Genomic DNA, 20,834 nt, shown 5'->3' on the forward strand with positions numbered 1-20,834 from the left:
AGGCCTCATTTGATAACCATTTGGTTTTTAGTTTTTTGTTTTTGAAAATTAAGCATATTTATTTTCAATTTCTTACAATTATTTGCATCTTTTTTAAGTAAAATAAAAAAAAAATTAAAAACTACTTTTTCTTAGTCTTCAAAACTTGACTTAATTTTTTAAAATACAGTAAAAAAAAGTAGATAATAAAGCAAGAAATTTAGCGATGGAAAGGTTGTTATAAGTTTAATTTTTTAAAAACTTGTTGAGGAGTGAATTTTGGTTTGACAAAATAAAGCCAAAAATCATGATAAGATAAGATAAAGTGAATCAAGATAAAATAAGGTAAGAAAAGATTTGATCTTATTTGGAATTAGGAAAATCTCATATCATATTCCTAGTAGATTTAAGATAAATCCTAGATCAAATCCCCTATAAATACATCATTATGACTCCATATAAGGTAACTAAAAATTTTTAACTTCTTCTCTATTCTACGATTATGATTTCTGACTTTGGTTTCAAAGCTATTTTTCTTTGTTTTGCAAGTCATCTTTTTCTCACAGTACAAATTTATAGTTGTTGTCACGTGAAGGTCAGATGCGTTTTTCCTTATCCAAAATTTGTCATCAATAGTGTTGGGTTTATTTCACTTTTAGTGAAAGCCCAATAAAGGCCCAAAGTTGAGTAACGGCAGCCGATGGAAATACACATGAAAACCGAGAGAAGAGTAATGGTAGTAGGAGAAGATATATATATATATATATATTGGAAAAAAAAAACCTTCCATTCAGCACCATTTTTTAGTTGTTTGAGGCTCAATTTGTGGTCCAATCGAGCTGAAATTTTGACAGTGTGTTCTTAGCACGATGGTTTTCAATCTGGATGGTGGAGATTTCGTTTGGACCTATCTACAATCAGATTCAAGTAGATAATTGTTGGCCACTTATAGTAAGTTCTTTCTTATTTTTTCTACTTTATTGTTGTTGTTTGTTGCCGAGATCGTTGATCTTGAGATATAGATTGTATATGCCTCTAGTTGTGACTAAGAAGAACTTGTTTGTACCCATTATTGATTATAGTGGAGATTTTAACTTTGGTCCGTGGTTTTTTACTCCTTACATTAAAGGGTTTTTCCACGTTAAAATTGCTTGAGTTCTTACTTGATTATTATTGTTGATTCTAGTTGATTAGTATTCTATTAGATTCACAAAAGAGGGAATAATTGATCCAAAAGATATAGTGTTTATCCCATCAAAATAGTATCAGAGCATTGGCTAATTTAATTGTGATTGCTTTGTGTTGAATATGGATACTAGTTCAACTAAGATGGTTACCCTTAATGGGTCAAATATCAAGTTTGAAAAAGAAAAAAGGAAGATATTTTATATGTGAATGATTCACATTTTCCAGTTTTTTTTGAAGAGAAGCCTTCTGATAAAACGGATAAGGAATGAGAATTATGACATAGAAAAGTGTGTGGGATTATGAGACTTTGGGTAGAAGATAATTTCTTAAACCATATTGGTGAATAAATTCATGCACGAACTATGTGGAACAAGTTTGAGTCGTTATATGCCCCTAAAACTGGTAATAATAAAATGTTTCTGAACAAATGATGGAGTTGAAGTATCAAGATGGAACACCCCATGTTAGATCACTTGAATACATTCCAAGGTATCATTAATTAGTTATCTAGGATGAATATCAAGTTTGAAAATGAGATACATGGGCTATGGGTCCTTGGTACATTGCCAGACTCGTGGGAGATATTTAGAACTTCCATGTCGAACTCAACCTCAAATGGTGTACTAAGTATGGACCTAGTAAATAGTATAGTGTTGAACAAGAAGATGAGAAGAAAGTCACAGGGCTCTTCATCATAGTCAAATGTTCTTGTTACTGAAAGAAGGGGGAGGAGAAAGAGCAAAGGTTTGAGGGGTAAAGATAGAAGTAAAAATAAAAGTGATCAATTTGCAAATGTTGAGTGCCATTATTGCCATGTGAAAGGGCATATAAAGAAGCATAGTTGAAAATTTAAAAGGGACAATAAAAATGATAAAGGTAAGGAAAAGAATAATGACGATGACAATGATGAAGACACAATTACAGTAACCACCAAAGATTTTTACATCTTATTCAATGGTGATGTTACAAATCTTGGTACACAACAGAGCAGTTGGGTGATAGACAATGGTGTCTCAGATCGTTTTACATCAAAGAGGGATTTCTTTGCATCCTATACACCTGGTGATTTTGGTAGTGTTAAGATGGGTAATCACGGATCAACAAAAGCAGTTGGTATCGGAAATATAGACTTGGAGAACAAAAATAGTTCTAAGCTGATTTTGAAGAATGTGAAACACATTCTTGATATTCGCATGAATTTGATTTCTACAGGTAAGCTTGATGAGGAAAGTTTCTGCAATACCTTCTATAATGGTAAATGGAAGCTTCCTAAAAGCTCTATGGTAGCTAAGGGAGAGAAATATTCATAATTGTATTATATGGAGGTTAAGATCATTGATTTTGATATAAATAGAATGGATGACGAAGCGAGTGTTGAACTTTGGCATAAAAGACTCAGTCACATGAGTGAGAAAAGTTTGAAGATATTAGCCAAGAAAAATCATCTTCCTGGTATAAAGAGTGCACCCCCAAAAAAGGTATCCTCATTGTTTGGTAGGAAAGCAGACAATAGTTACTTTTAAGTCATCTCAGCATTCAAAGAAACCAAATGTACTAGACTTAGTATATTATGACGTGTATGGTCCTATAAAAATAAAAAAAAACTTGGAGGTGCATCATATTTTGTGACATTTATTGACGATCATTCAAGGAAAACGTGGATTTATACCTTAAAGACTAAAGATCAAGTGTTTAAACAATTATATGTCCTTGTTGAGAGAGAAATTGGTAAAAAGTTGTTGTGTATTAGGGCTAATAATAGAGGTGAGTATTGTGGACCTTTTGATGAGTATTAAAGAAGTCATGGTATTCGACATAAAAAAACACATTCTAGAACTCCTTAGTTAAGTGGGATAGCCGAGAAAATGAACAGAACACTAGTTGAGAGAATGAGATACTTGCTTTCAGAGTCACGGTCATCGCAGTTGTTTTAGGTTGAAGCATTGAGTACAATTGTACATGTTTTAAATCTCACACCATGTGTTCCTTTGGGATCAAAAGTTTCGAACAAAATATGGTCAAATAAGAATATATCTTATGATCACCTACGTGCATATGGTTGTAAAGCTTTTGTTCATGTTTTTAAAGATGAGAGATTGAAGCCTGATGCAAAGACCAGACCATGTGTGTTTCTTGGCTATGGCCAAGATGAGTTCGGTTATCGACTATATGATTCAGTTCAAAGAAAGCTCATAAGAAGTCGAGATATTGTGTTCGTAGAAGACCAAACAGAAAGAGTACATGAATACTCATAACGAAAGGATCAGTATCCCAATTTTAATTTTACAGAACTTTTAATTGGATAGAGGATGGAAACATGATAAACCATATCTAGTTAAGTATGCTTTTAAGAGTTAATTCAGGGAGAAGAAGGGATTAAGAATGACTTACCCTTGAAGAACGATTTCTTCACATTTCCTATCCAACGTACTGCTTAAACACGAATGGTTCTCCCTTGAACTTACGAACATAGCAGAAACCTCCAAGAATTAGATACCACCACAAGCGAGTGCTCGTTATTCTCAAGGTTGAGAATCGCTTGAGAGTTGTGGTCTTCAGTACAGATTAATTTTGGGAGAGGGAGAATGTTGATTTTTTAGAGCAAAATTTTACCGAGAGACTTTTTCTTTTTCTTTTCCTTTTCTTTTCACCAACCTTATAGAATGCAAGGAGAAGAAGAAGATGAAGATCTCTTTCTACACGTGAAACCAATTTCACGTTGATTATTAGAGAGAGTAGGTTGAGGGAGTTACAATAACTCCCTCCCCAATTATTTGAATTTCAAAAAATTCAAAAGCAATTTCAAAAATTCAAAAGTTTAGATTTTCAACTTTGTCAACGTATTTCATATTTGTGTTTTTAACTATTTTTGGGGTGGGAGAATTGATCCCCAACCTTGAGGCAGTCAAATTTGCTAATTAAAGAAGAAGGAAAGGGTTGAAGAAGGACTGACCGAAGTAGTAGGCACAGAAGCTTTCACAGGGAAGGGAAACTCATCTTCATTTTTCTTTGTAAATCATTATGTATATTTTCTTCTATTTTTCTTGTGTCCTTTTACAGAAGGAATGAGGGAATTATATACAACAATTTAGTCTATGAAAAACGACAAAGGAGAAGGAATCATGAATAACAAATTCTGTTCTTTGTTGGTGTACAGGTGATTGGGCATTTGTTGGTTATACCAAAAACAGTTTGGGGAAAGAGAGAGGCCACGGTGGCTCCACGCTGGACTTCTTTTTTTACTAAGAATGCTGACGTGTTATCCTTGTCATCCCCCCTCAAGCGAGAGCTTAACTGAGTTAGGTCGAGCTTGCTTCGCAAATAGAAGAATGTTTGAATTGGAAGGGCTTTGGTGAGGCAGTCAGCAAGCTGTTCTTTTGTAGGTACGTGGAGTTAATCAGTGAGGATGAGATCTCGAATTAAATGCACATCAATTTCGATGTGTTCAGTTCAAACGTGGAAAACCGATTAGCAGCCAACGCACCTACTCCCATATTGTCACACCAGAGAACGGGGATGCCGGTTGGAGAGAAGCCTATTTCATTGAGTAAGTTGCGAACCCAAATAACTTCAGTGGCAGCATGAGCTAGAGCTCTGTATTCGGATTTTTTGCTAGAGCGTGCCAAAATTGCTTGTTTCTTAGAGGACCAAGATATAAGAGTGGAACCAAGGTAAAGACAGTATGCAACAGTAGACTTTCTATCATCAAGGCTCGAGGCCCAATCAGCATCAGAATAAGCTGAAATGGTAAGGTGTGGATCAGATTGAATTGTTAAGCCAAGGTGTGTTGTTCCAGCTAGGTAGCGAAGCACTCTTTTGACAGCTGACCAATGTATATCAGTTGGAGCTTTGAGGAATTGGCTTAACTTGTTAACAATAAATGCTGTGTCTGGGTGGGTATTGGTTAGATATTGAAGGGCACCAATTGTGCTTCGATAGAGAAAAGGATCAAGGAGAGGTTTCCCCATATTAATTGATAACAAGGTGTCAGGGGCAGCAGGTGTTGGACAAGGTTTGACATGCTGAAGATTGAGCTTGGCTAACAGATCAGTGATGTATTGAGCTTGGTGAAGGTGAAAACCGGTTGGTGTGTAGCAGATTTGAATGCCAAGGAATTTTCTAAGTGTGCCAAGATCTTTAAGGGAGAATTGTTTATGGAATATGGTTACAAGGTGATCAATATGAGCTGGATCACTGCCTGTAAGGATTAGGTCATCTACATAGACAAGAAGCATGGTAATAGATGATGGAGTTCGCATATAGTACAAGGAGGTATCAAGGGAACTTACTTTGAAGCAAGTGCGACATAGGAAGCCTTTTAACTCATCATTCCAAGCTCGAGGGGCTTGTTTAAGGCCGTAAATTGCTCTATTGAGCTTGCAGACATGTTGAGGGTGTGTGGCGCTTTCAAAACCAGGAGGTTGAGACATATAGACAGTCTCTTTATTTGTGCCATTGAGGAAGGCATTGTTGAAGTCTATTTGACGAAATGGCCAGTGATGGGATACTACAAGTGCGAAGATAATTCTAATAGTGGAAGGCTTGACAACAGGACTGAAGGTGTCAAAGTAATCAAAGTCAGGATGCTGATGGAAGCCTTTGGCAACAAAACGTGCTTTATACCGTTGGACTGATCCTTGTGCATCACGTTTTAGCCTATAAACTCATTTGCAGCCAACTATAGTAGTAGCAGAGGTAGGAGGGACTAGTGTCCAAGTATTTGTGCGCTGCAGGGCTATAAGATCTTCAATCATGGCTTGTTTTCATTGTGGAACAAACAAGGCTTGAGACACGGTGGTTGGTTCGGATTGAGTGAGATCAGTAACAAGCTCTGCGGACCAGACTTTGGGCTTGAAAATACCTGCTTTTCCCCTAGTAATCATAGGATGAGTGCCTAGTAAAGGCTGGGCAGAGATTGGTTGATGTTGTAGGGAGGACTGTGGAGAAGAACTTGGTAGAGGTGAGTCTGTAGGAGAACTTGGTGGGTTGTATGGGGCCTGAGATAGAGATATGAGAGGTGAGCTTAGAGAGGGTAGATCAGGATTTGAGTGTGTGGTGGTTGGAGTCAGCAAGGGATCAGGATAGTGATGTTGGTTATGAGATGGATGAGAAGGATAGACAACTGGTGAGGGTAAGTTCATTGACGGTTGAGGAAACCAAGTAGTGATTGGAGGGGCTGAAGTGGGAAGGCTGAGGGTTGGTTATTGGCAAAGCCTATCTGAAAGGGGAAATCCTCTTCATTAAATACCACATGGCGTGAGATAATTAGTTTGCCATCATCAGTTAGGCAATGGTACCCTTTGTGCATAGGTGAGGGACCAAGATATACACACTTTCTACTGTGGAAATCAAATTTGTGAGACTGATAGGGCCGCAAATATGGGTAGCAGGCACATCCAAACACTCTGAAGGATAGCAGATCCAGTTTCTTCCCAAGTAGTGCTTCCATTGGGCTGATGTCCTGAAGAATAGAAGAAGGAAAATCATTAATAAGGAGCACGGCGGTTTGAAAGGCATACCACCATAGATGCAAGGGCATCCTAGCTTGAGCAAGGAGTGTTAAATCAGTCTCAATAATATGACGATGTTTGCGCTCAGCACGACCATTTTGAGCTGATGTGTAAGGACAAGACAATCTGGTATGAATTCCTAGCTGTGTGCACATTTGAGCAACAGGTTGGTATTCTCCTCCTCCATCCATTTGCAAAGTTCTAAAAGACAACTAATGTATCACTCTTTTATTTTAGGGGGTAAAGCCAAGTGAACCTGCTGAAGTCATCCACAAATATAACATAGTATCTATAGCAATCTGCTGATAGTATTGGGGCTGGCCCCCAGAGATCTGTATGAACTAACTCAAAGAATTGTTTAGCACGAGACAGAGAATCATTAAATGGAAGATTGTGTGACTTTCCAAATTGGCATGCTTCGTAAAAAAAACTTTTCGTTAACAACACTTTCCAGATTACATCCACTAATAAGTTTAGACAAAATTTTAGGGGATGGATGGCCTAATCGCCTATGGAGGAGTAGTTTGGAGATGGTGGTACTGGTTGCAAGAGCAGCGTGTGAGGAAAACTGGTTGGACCAATTTTTCAAGCGAGCACCTGAGAGTCTTGATGTGGAGGGTGCTTTATTTATCAGCTGGTTGACATTGTCCAAAAGGTAGAGTCCATCTTTAANACCTGAGAGTCTTGATGTGGAGGGTGCTTTATTTATCAGCTGGTTGACATTGTCCAAAAGGTAGAGTCCATCTTTAAGTCATCCGGTCAGAAGTGCCACCCCCGAGTCCTTGTCCTTAAACACACAAAAATCAGCATGAAATTCAACCACAACATTATTATCATTTGCTAACTTGGACACACTGACTAAATTTTTGGTGATTACAGGTACATAAAGTATGTTTAATAGGGACAAAATGTCATTCTTAGTATGTAGATTTGAATGTCCTGACTGAGATATGCTAAGAGGAGTACCATTACCAACAACAACTCTGTCATTACCTGTGTAGCTGGAGGAGGATTGAAGGAAGTTTGGGCTGCTGGTTATATGTGTTAAGGCTCCACTATCAACATACCAGTTGGGGTCAGCCACTGTTTCAGGGGAGGCAGCTGTTGAGTGAGCAACTAGGGCTTAGGAAGGCTGTTCTTGGTTCCTATTGAATGGAAGCTAAGTAGACTCAGCTCGAGTATGTGTCTGTCTAAGATTGTTGAACTCTTTATTGTACCTAAAGTAACAGATATCAGCAGTATGGCCTAGTTTCCCACAAGTTTAGCAGGTAGGCCTGATTGTAGAAGCATTATTCCATCGACCACGCCCTCTATTTCTTCTTCCTCCTCCACCTCTGTTATTTGATGATTGATTGTATCCACAGGAGTTTCAATGGGAGTTTGATGGAGTGTTGGAGCTATTTTGTACTACATTTACTGATGGAGAGTTTAGGGAGATAGAAATATTTGTCATACCAGTGACACCAGACTTGATGGCAAGCTGATACTCAAGTCTCTTCTCATAAGATAGTAGATCAGACCACTTGGTTGTGCCCTTGGTTTGCACTGCTATAACATTCGGATTGTACTCCTCATCCAAGCCAGCCAACACTTGAGATATAAGGTCAGAAGAAGAGACTGGTGAACCTGCAAGAGCAAGATTATCAGCATACTTCTTCATCAAAGTTAAGTACTCACTCATCTTTAGGGCAGCTTTGCGAGTTTGTTGGAACAATCTCTTCAGGTAATCCGTTTCAGCCCTCGATTGAACTCCAACCAACTCTTTGACGTCTTCCCATAGCTCCCTTACTGTTTGATGTCCCATTACTTGAGTAGCAATTTCTTGGTTCATAGAGTTGTAAAGCCAACCTAAGAGTAGTTGGTCGACTACTATCCATGCTTCATAAGCTGGATTGGGTTGTAGCTCAGCTCCTGCTGAAGTTGCAGGGCTTGGATCAGTGCTGGAGCTTTCACCTGAGTTTTCATTTGCTTGTCTGACAATAAATAGACTTGGGCAGGGGTTTTCTCCGGTTAAGAAGCCTTCCAGACGGTAGCTTCTGAGGATTGGCCATGCTAGATTTTTCCAAAGGAGAAAGTTGGACTTATCCATCTTAATGGATGTCACCTGGTTTAGTAGCTGGTTTAGGGGTGGATGTGTGATGTTCCCATTGTTAACGATTCCTGGAAAAGTAGGCTGAGGGGTAGCTGGTGGATTTGCCATCTTGGATCGATTTGCTTATCAAGAATGTTGATTAAAGTAGCCTGATGGCTCTAATACCAAGTCAAATTTGCTAATTAAAGAAGAAGGAAAGGGTTGAAGAAGGACTGACCAAAGCAGTAGGCACAGAAGCTTTCATAGGGAAGGTAAACTCATCTTTCTTTTTCTTTGTATATCATTATGTATATTTTCTTCTATTCTTCTTGTGTCCTTTTATAGAATGAATGAGGGAATTATATACAACAATTTAGTATACGAAAAACGACAAAGGAGAAGGAATTATGAATAACAAATTCTGTCCTTTATTGGTGTGCAGGTGATTGGGCATTTGTTGGTTATACCAAAAGTAGTTTGGGGAGAGAGAGAGGCCACGGTGGCTCCACACTGGACTTCTTCTTTTACCAAGAATGCTAACGTGTTATCCTTGTCAGAGGCGAATAATACAACTTATTTTGCATTTATATTAATTTTTTTTTTTTTTACCTTTACGCTGAATAGACATGAGCATATATGTTGTAACCATTTATATTAAAATGGTACCCATTTATAACCGTTTGTGCTATGCTCATTTTGGTCACTTTTCATATATGTTGTAAATTAACCTGGAAGAAAAAAATATATATTATATATCATTTTATCCATTATTTCTTTCATTGTTTTATAAAATCATGCTAAATGTTTACTATTTAAAAATAAATGAAAAATATTCTATTAAATTTCATCCTCAAAATTTATGTTTAAAAACTTTTGATGACGTGCATCACGTGTTCTTAACTAGTATATAAAAGGGACAAAGTGGAGAGGATCTTTACATTTCCACTTTGCCCTTTATTTTTTAACATATGACTATTATTCCCTTTGTTTTTAATGGTTGGCTGTTAACAAATTTTATTTCGATGTACAATCAAAACTTTTCAACACTTTCATACCTTCACACCTTTATAGTAAAACATCTTTTCAGTAAAACACAACCTTTCACCAAAAGACTTCTTCTGTATGTATTTAATTAATGTGAAAGTAGAGATTATAGATTTTTAGCCAATCTATCTCTTCTCAAGAACAAAGGTAAGCACCATTGATGCGTTCATCGATAACATCTCCAGAGAAACTTTCTAATAAAATACTGTAAGTGCTTGTGCTTTATTAGGAGCTTTAATCGAAAACAATGAAATTTACCATTGACGCATGTGTGCTTTTGTTTGTTTTACTTTTTTTTTCTCCATTTTTTCCTCCTTCGAAACAAAGGAAATCCTCACTAATGCGTGTTGCGTGTTTTCTTCCTTTTATTTTTTTTTTTTCAGTTCTCCCCTTTTAATTGCATTCACCAATAATATCTCCAATATTTTTTTTTTTAGGGAATTTTATTTTGATTTATATGTTTGTGTTTATGACAATTTCTCTCCTCCACAGGTAACTACCATTGATGTGTGTGTGTTTTTCTTTTTTTTGGCATTTTGTTTTCTTTCTCTTTTTTTCGATTCTTCCTTCTACATTCTCAATAACACCGTAAATTCGGCTTTATTTTGATTGATGTGTTTATGTATATTATTATTATAGAATATTGAATAGAAAATGGAGAGAAAATAGGGAAGCATGAAGAGGCAAGAGGGGGATATAGATGGAAGATTTGAAAAAATAAGGAAAATGAAATATGGAGGGATGAGTTAACAAATGGGGAGATCTTCTACTTTAATTATATTTAATTTTAATAGCAAACCATTTATCATTTTCCTGAATCTCATTGTTTACTCTATTATTATTTCAATTTTACTTGCATTTTTAAGGTAAGATTTTTCTTTTTCTTTTTTTTCTTTTTTCTTTTTTTGTTCTTCTCCTTCTCCTTCTCCAATAAAAACATCCTAACTTTCTAAAAAAAATATGCATATAGTTATTTGTTTGTATATATTAATTAGAGTTTTTTCTTTTCTTAATCAATGAAAGTAGAGATATTATAAGAAAGAAAAAGTTGGTTGAAATGGTGAGAAAAGGAAGAGATATAAAGGAAGATTTAGAATAATAGAGAATGAAATAGATTTAGAGAAAAGTTGAGAATATAATCTTTTTAATTTTAATTTATAAAATCTGATCGTGATTCAATTATATTATAATATTCCTTTGTTTTAAAAGAAAATTTATTCGAAAAGTTTTAAGATACAACTATAAATGGGTTTATGAAAATAAAAATGATATTCATTAAAAAAAATAAGAAGAAGAATAAAGATAATATTTAAAAAAATAAAATTATAAATTATAAAAATAGAATTTCATAAAATATGTGAAGAAAAACAAGTTTACTGAATTTCTTTATTATATAATTTATAAATTAATATTTATGTTACAGTTTTAAATATAATGCATAATAATCTTTATGAAAATAATATTTAAATAATATCTATTTATGACATAAGTAAATTTTATACAAAAACTAAAAACTTTTTAGTTATTTGAATTTAACCAACAAGATTTTAGGTATAGTTTTTTTTTTTTTTTTTTTTTTTTTTTTTGTACATAACTTTTAAAGACTAAAACAAGGCTATGGAGGAAAATTTATCTTCCTATTTTCCCTTAACTTTTTATGAATTTTTTTTTCTTCTCTTCAAACAATTACAATAAAATTCATCATTCCATATATGAGAGTGACTACTTTGACGATAAATATATGAGAAACATTAAAATAAAAAATGTTATATTATCCATATTACAATACCAAAATTCATAATATATATACATTTATTTGATAATTTAATGACTAACATAATTTCTTTTTACTTTGTACTATATATATATATAAGACGATAACATGAAAACACTAAGAAAAAAAAGCTATATAGTTTATATTACAAGTTAAAAGTTTCATATATTTTAAAATTTTCAATTAAAACTATGAAATTTCATGTTCATTGTACGTATTCTTAAACTAATTCTTATAGGACTCTGAACCTGTGAGTTTTCCTCATAGGAATTTTCCATCTTGATTACAATAAAATTTAAATTCGAACTTTATGTGGTATAGGAGATGAGATAATTGGTGTGTAGGGACGAAGAAGTCATTTCTGAAGCTTAAATTATCATTGTTTGGCATAATAAAATATACTATTTATCTCATGAATAATTGCTGCGTAATTTTTTTTAATGGACTGATTTACGAAGGAAAATAAATGATTAAATAAGTATTTTATATAAAAATTACATATATTGAAATTTTCTTAAAGAATTAAATAAGTATTCAATTAAAAAATAAACAAATTAACATTCACCAAAAGAATACAATAAAATAAACATACATATAATGAGATTATGAAAAATGAAGGAAAAAGAATAGTTGGTTGGAATTTTCAAATTGAGAATGAACTTAAAAAAAAAAAAGATTAAACTATTTTCTATAGAAGATTTCATAAATTTTTCAATTCATCTCTCCATAATCCCCTAACTTCTAGAAAAGTTTGTTATATGAATATCTTCTTCTAAATGGCCAAACAGAACAAACATAAGATTATGTAATTCTTTTCAAATAATAAAGAATAAACTAATTGTAATGAAGTTGTGGCTAATCGATCAAAATCAAATTTGCTCTCGATTATCAATTTTGCATCAATTACAGGTTGGTTCAACACTCTCTTTTCTTTAAATATTTACATATATGTTACTCTTCTTCCCGTCGTTCTTATTTATTTATCCTGTAAATGTTAGTTGAAGTGAGGATAGAAAAATGGTAATCATGTGATTCATGAGATAGTAAAACAGTACATCCAATTTAGTTCTCATTCAAACTTAAATTTCATCTTAATTCTTTTACTTCATTTTTCTTTTCTCATTCAACTCATCCTAATTCTTTTATTTCTTTTGTGTTTTCTAAAAATTTTTTTTTAAAAAAAAAAAAAAAACTCCAGGAAAACTTTTCACTCCAAGAAAATTGTCAAAAGCACACTACTAATTTAGTCATAAAAATAGATAACAATACCTCTCTATTAACCGAATCTCAATCTTGATCAAGTTCAACATTTTGCTCTCGAAGAATTTGTTTTCTAAATCCTTACTATTTCTAGAAAGGTGTTTCTTTGATATAAAAACTTTTTGTGGCATCACATTGAGATTGTGAATATTGATACATGACAATGAGATTATCAAGTTCTTTATTTTTATAGTAGATCAAGCCCATATAATACAGCAAAAAAGTTGTGTTGTTTCTATTTGCCGTTGTAGTGAGAAGTCGATTTTTTCTTCCACCCACCTAATCGTTTGTATACTATGTGTCTCTACATAAGTCTTTTTTTTTTCCCTAAAGAGTATGAAAAATTGTAAGGATATAATAGGTATTACATAAAACATAACAACAAAAAGGAATGTAAATATTTTTCCCTTTTTGCTCCTTTTAATATAGGATAGATATAAATAGTAGAGACTTGTTTTCCTTCTTTCTTTATAGATTTTTTCCTTTAAGGAACCTCATATTAAAGGAATAATTTTTATAGAGATTTCTCATTCAACAAGTAATTCATCACACGAAATTCTTCCATATGTATGCATGTATATGTGTAAGACAAAGTACTCTCTTATCTCCCAAATCGCTTTTTCCATTGTAAGTAGTGATCCTTTGTCCTAGGTCAAAAAAAAAATGTTGTTAGATACCTATAATGCAAAAAAAAAAAAAAAAAAAATGAAACATTCTTAAAATATTGAAATAGATAAAAATGGATTTAATTGTGTAGATTAAATTCATGATTAGAAACTTCAAGTTAGATTGAAACCATCAAATAAATTCAATACATATATGAAAGTTAAATTTGTAGTTTCTTCTATTTAAATGAATTATGTTTGATTTTGGTCAACTAACAGCTCCATTGAGTTAAATTTGACAAATGCTTCAATTTTGTATTTATTTGATTTGATTTTTTTTATTTTGGAAAGTTACTAAGTTGTTAATTTATAAATAGCAACTTGTTTCTTTATTTGTAGCATCCCATTGCAAATTGAATAGTTTTTTCCTTTCTTTTTTTTTTTTTCTTCTTTTGATCTTGAGTTCAGTTGAGAACAAGTATACAATTTTGTCATTAAGGTTGCAGTTCTACTAGAATTAGTCATTATATCTCTAATTGCAGCCAGTGCATAGTGAATAATGGTCTTCAGTGAAACGTGCCTCGATTCCCTTTAGAATCTTCACAAGCTTTTGAGTTTTTTTAATGTATAAGTTTTTGGTTATTTCAAATTATAAGCCTTATTATACAATTTGGATAACTTTTGAGTTTAAACACTATTATTGTATATAATATATATATTTGAGGTGTAATCTTCTTATATATCATTTCTCCCCATAAACGTGACACTCTATTTCGTGCTCCACATTTTTTTAATACAACAGATATAAGAAATTTAATGTGAATCACAAATCTATTATCCTTAACATATATTAAATATCAATTAAACTATGCTCGTACCGTCTCCATTCTCCATATTCCACCAAAAAGAGAAAAGAAAAAGAAAATAAGAAGTTGATGTGAAACACAAGAGATCCGTTCCAAAAATAAATGCGAAAACTTGAGAGTTGCAAAGTGGAGTTGACAAGTGCCATTTCCTTATTGGTAAACGGTGGATTATATAGAGAGCGCGTTCCAAGTGAAAGACTTTTATTTATTTATTTATGAATAAAACCAAGTGAAGACTTTTAAATTAAACAAATTAAAAGAACGTCAAATTAAATGCCACGTCATCCAAATTATTGCACCCAATCCGGCGCCACATCAGTCTCTTCAAACTCAAACGAAACCACCCTCCGCATTTTTCTTTCTTCCTTTTATTTTTTATTTATTTATTTATTTATTTATTTTTCTCTCATTGCATCTCCACCTACTCTACTTTATTTATAACCATATTTTTTAATTTATAATTACTTGACTAAAATTTCGTTTTAATTCTAAATTTAGTCCTTCTATTAAAAAATTAATGTGTATTCACTTTTTCTATTTACAACAAAATCCTATTATTATTTTACTAAATTTAATAAAAATGAATTTTAGATTACTATATTTATGATTTATTAGAAATATAAATGTTAAATTTTGGACATCTGATAGTACATTAATTAAAATTAAATAAAATTTGTATTCCATGGATTAAAATAATATTTTAATCTATATATCTTCTAAGGAAATTTAAAGGAAAAAACATCTCATTAAAACTCACAATATTTTATACATTTTCAAAATCTTTATTTTGTCATTATACTTTTTAAAAAGAGATTGTTTTGATCTCCTTGTTTACAGAATATTAACACGTGTAAATGAAAACATTTTAATATAATTTTTTGGTAATATTTTCACTAAACTTGTTAAGTATAATGTTGGGTTGACATTGTGAATAAAAACAAAATTAAAAAAAAAAAAAGTAAATTTAACACAAAAATATTCACTTATAAGTAGTAATAGAGATTAAAAAAAACAAACATTTTAAAAGTATTTGAATCAAAATTATGAAAGAATAAAAATAAAAATGAAGAAAAGCTGAAAATATATATCAAAATATGGTTTAAATCTATAAACAAAATTCATTTGATGATGACGTAGAGGATTGTTTTCTCTATTGAAAACGATTTAATGAAAGTTTTACGTAATATTTCGAGAAACTTGTTGAGTGTATATTATGTTGAAATTGTGAATGAAAACAAGATTAAAAAAAAAAAGTAATTTGACAGAAACAGTCACTTTTAAAGTAGTAATAGAGAGCAAAACAAATGTTTCCAAAAATAAACGAAAAGGTGAAAGGAGAAATACGAAAATAAAGGAAAACTAAAAATATATATTTTAAAAATTTTATTTAAATTTTCCATTGTTTTTTAAACAAAATCATTTAATCAAATAGATCATATTAATGGATCCCTTTCATCTACTTGACTAGAATCGAAACAATCTCATATTTATATTTCTTTTGTACTAGTTAATAATCATTCTTCATTCTCTCCAACTCCAAAATATTTGGATTATCGAATTAATTGGAAAATTATTAGCGTAATATATACTAATTGTGTTATAGGTAAATTTGGATAGGATAATTGAAGAGTCCAAAAAAAGATAAAAGATTGAAATTAAATAAAAAAAACTCGAAAAATAGTTTATGGAGAAAAAAAAAGAAGTAAAAAGTTGTTTTTAACCGATTATTTAAATTGTTATTGGACAACATTACGTCGAGGTGTATTTTTCTTTCTGTTTTTTTTTTTAGGAAGTTAGGTGTATTTTCCACTCTTAATCTAAAAAAGAAAATTATTGAAGAAAAGAGAAACGTTAATACAAATTAATTAGTTAAAATAACAAACATTAAGTGATATATGAAAGAGAATAAGAGAAATTTTTTTTTTAAAAAAAAGAAGAAGAATAATAACTCAGGATAACATATAGTAGCTATATATGAAAGAGAATAAGAGAAAATTTTGAGTGATCTTTTGGATGTACCTATCTTGATGTATCCATATAGTCCAATAAAATGTTGTCACTGACATTTTTATTTTTTAAAAAATAGTTTTTTTTCTAACTTTTTTTTTGTATGGTAGAGATGTGCGGAGCATAAGAGTTAAATGCAGTATAAGTTACACCTAATCATTGCTCTATATGAAATATATACCCAAAATAGAGAACATGTGGAATGTGTGACAAGAAAAAAAAGTTGATAGATGGAATCCTAAATCTAAAAATAAAAAATTGTAATAAACAAAAACACGATGGTTGCATGTAGAATCAAAATAACATCAAGAAGAAAAATAAAAGTTTTTTTTTTCTTTTAACTTCTCATCAACCTAAAAGGGCGTAAATAAAGTGTGTCGTATCTACCACGTAATGTTTGAATTGGTCTAAAGTGATCGAAATTTAGAATATTACACGAAAATGGTTAAAATTCACTTTCAGTCTTCAAATTTTCATAAAACTAACAATTTAGTCCATGAACTTTGATTTGTAATGATTTAGTCTCTGTATTTTTAATTGTGTAACAATTTAGTCTCTTAACTTTGTTATATGACAATTCAATTCTTGTACTTTGAAATTTATAAAGATTTAGTCCTTATTGTAGAAATTAGAATTAAGGTTTAGTGAGATTTCTTACTAATAAATTAATTAGAGAATCAATATTTTTACAAAATATAAAATCTATATCATAAAATAATAATTTCCTATAAGCTTTCTTGAAACCTAAATATTGTAGGGTCAAGAGAGTTGTCCTTGAGATTGGTCGAGATGCACGTAAGCTAACTCAAATGCTCACGGATATAAAAAAATCATAAAATAATAATAATTGACATCTAATTTTGATGATTTTTTTTATATAAATTGTTACAAAATTGAAGTATAAAGAGTAAATCGTTACAAATCAAAGTTTAAAGATTAAATTGTTAAAAATTTTAAAAATTTAGAGATTTTTTTTAACCCACAAAAAAAGGGATAATATGAAGGTTTTTTTTTAAAACAAATAAAGGAAACATAATTTTGTTTTGTTTTGTTTCGTTTCGTTTTTTTTGAGATAAAAGGACAGATAAATTAAAAAGAATAATATTGCAATGATGGCATGATATACTAAAAATAAAGAAAGAAAAATTTGAAAATTTCAGTTTAGAGGGCAAAGAAAAGGGAAAAATCCATCCCATAATGGTATGAATAAATAAGAAAATTAAAGAGAAATTATAGCAACTTGTTGAAGCAGTTGAACTGCAAATTCCCCAAACCCAAAAAACACACAAATTCACCACCACCAAATCCAAATTTCCTCTCTCCTTCTCTCAAATTAATTTCAATTTTCACAATCATAATCTCAAAATTCCATGGCGGTTGAAGATGATTTCAGTTTCCCCACCGCCTTAGAGCCTTTAAGCCGCTGCGGCATCGATTCGCCGCCGCTATGGCGTCTCTCTCCGGCCACATCTCCGATTTCCTACCGCCAACAAACATCCTGCGATTGGAATTTCAGAGACACGGCGGCGGACGGTGGGAACAGCGATCGGTTCCCGTCGGGGAGATTTACGGCGTCGTTGCAGAGAAGGAGATTTTCGAGCGATGCAGAGGAGGAGGAGGAGACGGCAGCGGCAGCGGCGGAGAAGATGGACGTGCTTTGGGAGAATTTCAACGAGGAATTGTCCAGGAGTCGGAGATCCAGGTTGATGAAAACGGCGGAAATGGAGGAGATTGAGATTGTGAAGACGCGGCGTCGGATGACGGAATTAAACTTATCGGAGACTTCCGGCACGGTGACGACGACGAGGAAAGCGACCGGGAAGACGGCGTTTGTTAAGGTTTTGAAGAAGCTTTTCTTGATCCATAACAATTCCCGCCGGAATCTGCAAACTCCATCACGGTGATAAATAAAATACGGAGGATCTCGTTTTTGGGGGGCAAAGAAAATGTATAAATTAATAAGAAATTACAATTGATTACATGGTTTATTTTTTTTCCCTTTTAACATTGGAAATATTTCAAAATTTTCAATCCAAATTATTGTTCTTCATTTCTTGTAAAAGGGGTAAATGTTCAGAGAAATGTTGACATTTGTGATCTTTTGTATGAATTTGGGCGGTTCTAGAATTTATGTTTTTGCTGGGGCTAGATTTAGAAAAGGTATAATAATTTCATAGTTGTTAAAGTAACCTTTTGGTACTTTGGGTTTTGTTACAAATATACCATAATTTCTAATGATGTAAAAAGGAATAAGTAATTTCGAATAACCGTTTAAGCCTTGTTTGATCACCATTTGACTTTTATAGTTTCGTTTATAACCATTTGATTTTTTGTTTTTAGATTTTGAAAGTTAAGTCTATAAGCATTTATTTCACTCCTAAGTTTATTGTTGCTTTTTTTTTTAGGCTAACATTAACAACAAGAGAAATTACATCACAACCTCCTCATCAAGAATGATGGGGAAAATATTAGCTAGAAAAAACTAGCATGAGTAGCTCTGTTCACCTCTCGAGGAAAATGACAAAAACTCAAGGCACTAACAAACTTGCTTACAAAAATAATATCCTTTATAAAAACCATGATATCCCCGTTGATAAAGGTTGATAACCTCCAATGAATGAAACTCAACTTCGTCTAGAGGGTTGGACCCATCCCATTCCTAATTGATAGCTCTCAGACCCTCCAAGATGGCCTTGGCTTCCAGAAGATTAATGTCACCCCTCCTATGGGTAAATTTGCAACTATTAAAGAGCACTTGAACATAATGATCTCAAAACCACCTCTGACCTTCAAGGGAGACCACACCACATCCATAGACAACCAGGGGACACCAACAGAGATGAGAGGAGGAATTGGAGGGGGAAGGAGGATCATGAGAAGCGAACACGCCCAAAGATCCATCCAAATCAGCCAAATGACTCTTGATCAACCTACTTAGTAAGACGACATCGGGGCCCCATTGCTGAAGCATATCTCATTATGAAAACTCCACAAGAACCACATGAAGATCAGTATACAATCGATCTCCTCCCTAGAACTTTAGCCTCTCCATAGATCCCAGTAGTCCAAAGGCGACATCCAACCCTTACCAACACCAAACAGACCAATTTAAGATGACATGAATAGATCTCATATAGAACGTGAAAGCTTACACTCTTACATGATATATCTAGTAGATTCTGTTTAGGCCCTATAAAAAGGACAGAGAGTTAGAAAAAATCCCTCTAAAGTGTAAGTCGACCATGGTAGGGATCAAATCATTAAATATTCTCCAATAGCAATGTTTAACTTTTGGTTTGACCCTGGCAGCCCATAATGCCTTCTAAGATTTAGAAGGCACCACAAAGTTCGACGAAGACGGGACAGACAAACCACAACATAAGCCCTAAGTGATAAGGACTTTTAAGAGAAAAAAGACTTCTTTTATCAAATTGCCAAAAACCTCATCATCGCATGGTCTCATATTAATAGAAATTTTCTAATATCAGTAACATCATGAGAAAGAAACAGATCTTTAAGAAGACCTTCATTCCACGATCTCTCAACATTAATTAAGAAGAGCACATTTTTTTCATTTACACTCTCATCGCCCAACTTGGTTTGAAATTCCCCTCATTAAGGATCCTAGGATCCTCCATAATGGAAACCTCATTGTCATTTCCAATCCTTTAGTGGATGTCATGGCTAAACCGATCTCTCCCCTATAATATACTCCTCCAGGAATAAGACAAAATATGCCTTAAATTAGCCTTCATAAAATCTACATTCCAGAAATATCTTCCCTTTAGAAGTTTGGCTAAGAGAGAATTGGGATTTTTCAAGATTCGTTAACCGTGCTTACCCAGCAAAGCTTGATTGAAGATTCTAAAATCCATGAACCCCAAATACCCAGCTTTTTTTTTTTTTTTTTTATTCAAGCAAGGCTTTTTCCAAATTCTCCAGTGAATTTTCTTTTTTTCCTTGTTAGATCTGTAACGACACGACCCCCTAGGACTTAAGTTAGGCCGTTACTAAATACATGCATGCATGGAACTCCAAACGACACTCAATTATGGTGAAATAAATGCTAATTAAATAAGGTAAGTTCAAAAGACTTTCATTAAATTCAAATACTAAAACAATAGTATGGTATCCATAAATCATAAAGGATAGTAAATGAGTATGAAAAACGATTCTTAAAGTAAGTTTTAAACATCAAAACTAAAAGTTAAGAGAAACATGAAAAGAACTCTAAAGTTCATGATGCGGAAGCGTAAAAACTAGTCCCAGTGGCTCGATCACGAATTCCGCTTGTCCATCACCAGTGCATCTGTACCCTTACCTAAAACAATAACATGAGAAAGAATGAGTATAAAATACTCAGTAAGTAACCCCACTACAAGGGTCAGGCTGGGCATCTATGTCCTCTAGATACCCACCTCTGGTGAAACATATAAACTACTCTAGTCCTGATGGGACACATATGCACATGAAACAAGAAGAAGACTGAGTTCTATCCTACTGTAGTTAAGTATGCCCACTACCTCTGGT

The 20,834-nt window shown here is 32.9% G+C and overlaps 1 protein-coding gene across 1 annotated transcript; it reads left to right on the forward strand.

Annotated features, from left to right (window-relative positions):
• Nucleotides 1–17,449: 17,449 nt before the first annotated feature.
• LOC120086596 lies at nt 17,450–18,563 on the forward strand. Its single transcript, XM_039043326.1, has one exon. It carries the CDS (start codon nt 17,675–17,677, stop codon nt 18,206–18,208), a length of 534 nt encoding a protein of 177 aa, XP_038899254.1. The 5' UTR covers nt 17,450–17,674; the 3' UTR covers nt 18,209–18,563.
• Nucleotides 18,564–20,834: the final 2,271 nt, after the last annotated feature.

Source organism: Benincasa hispida, chromosome 9, assembly GCF_009727055.1.
Source record: "Benincasa hispida cultivar B227 chromosome 9, ASM972705v1, whole genome shotgun sequence".
In the NCBI taxonomy this organism is placed as follows: Eukaryota; Viridiplantae; Streptophyta; class Magnoliopsida; order Cucurbitales; family Cucurbitaceae; genus Benincasa; species Benincasa hispida.

Coding starts and splice junctions, on each gene's coding strand:
- LOC120086596 (XM_039043326.1), top strand. CDS start 17,675: ATGGCGGTTGAAGATGATTTCAGTTTCCCCACCGCCTTAGAGCCTTTA.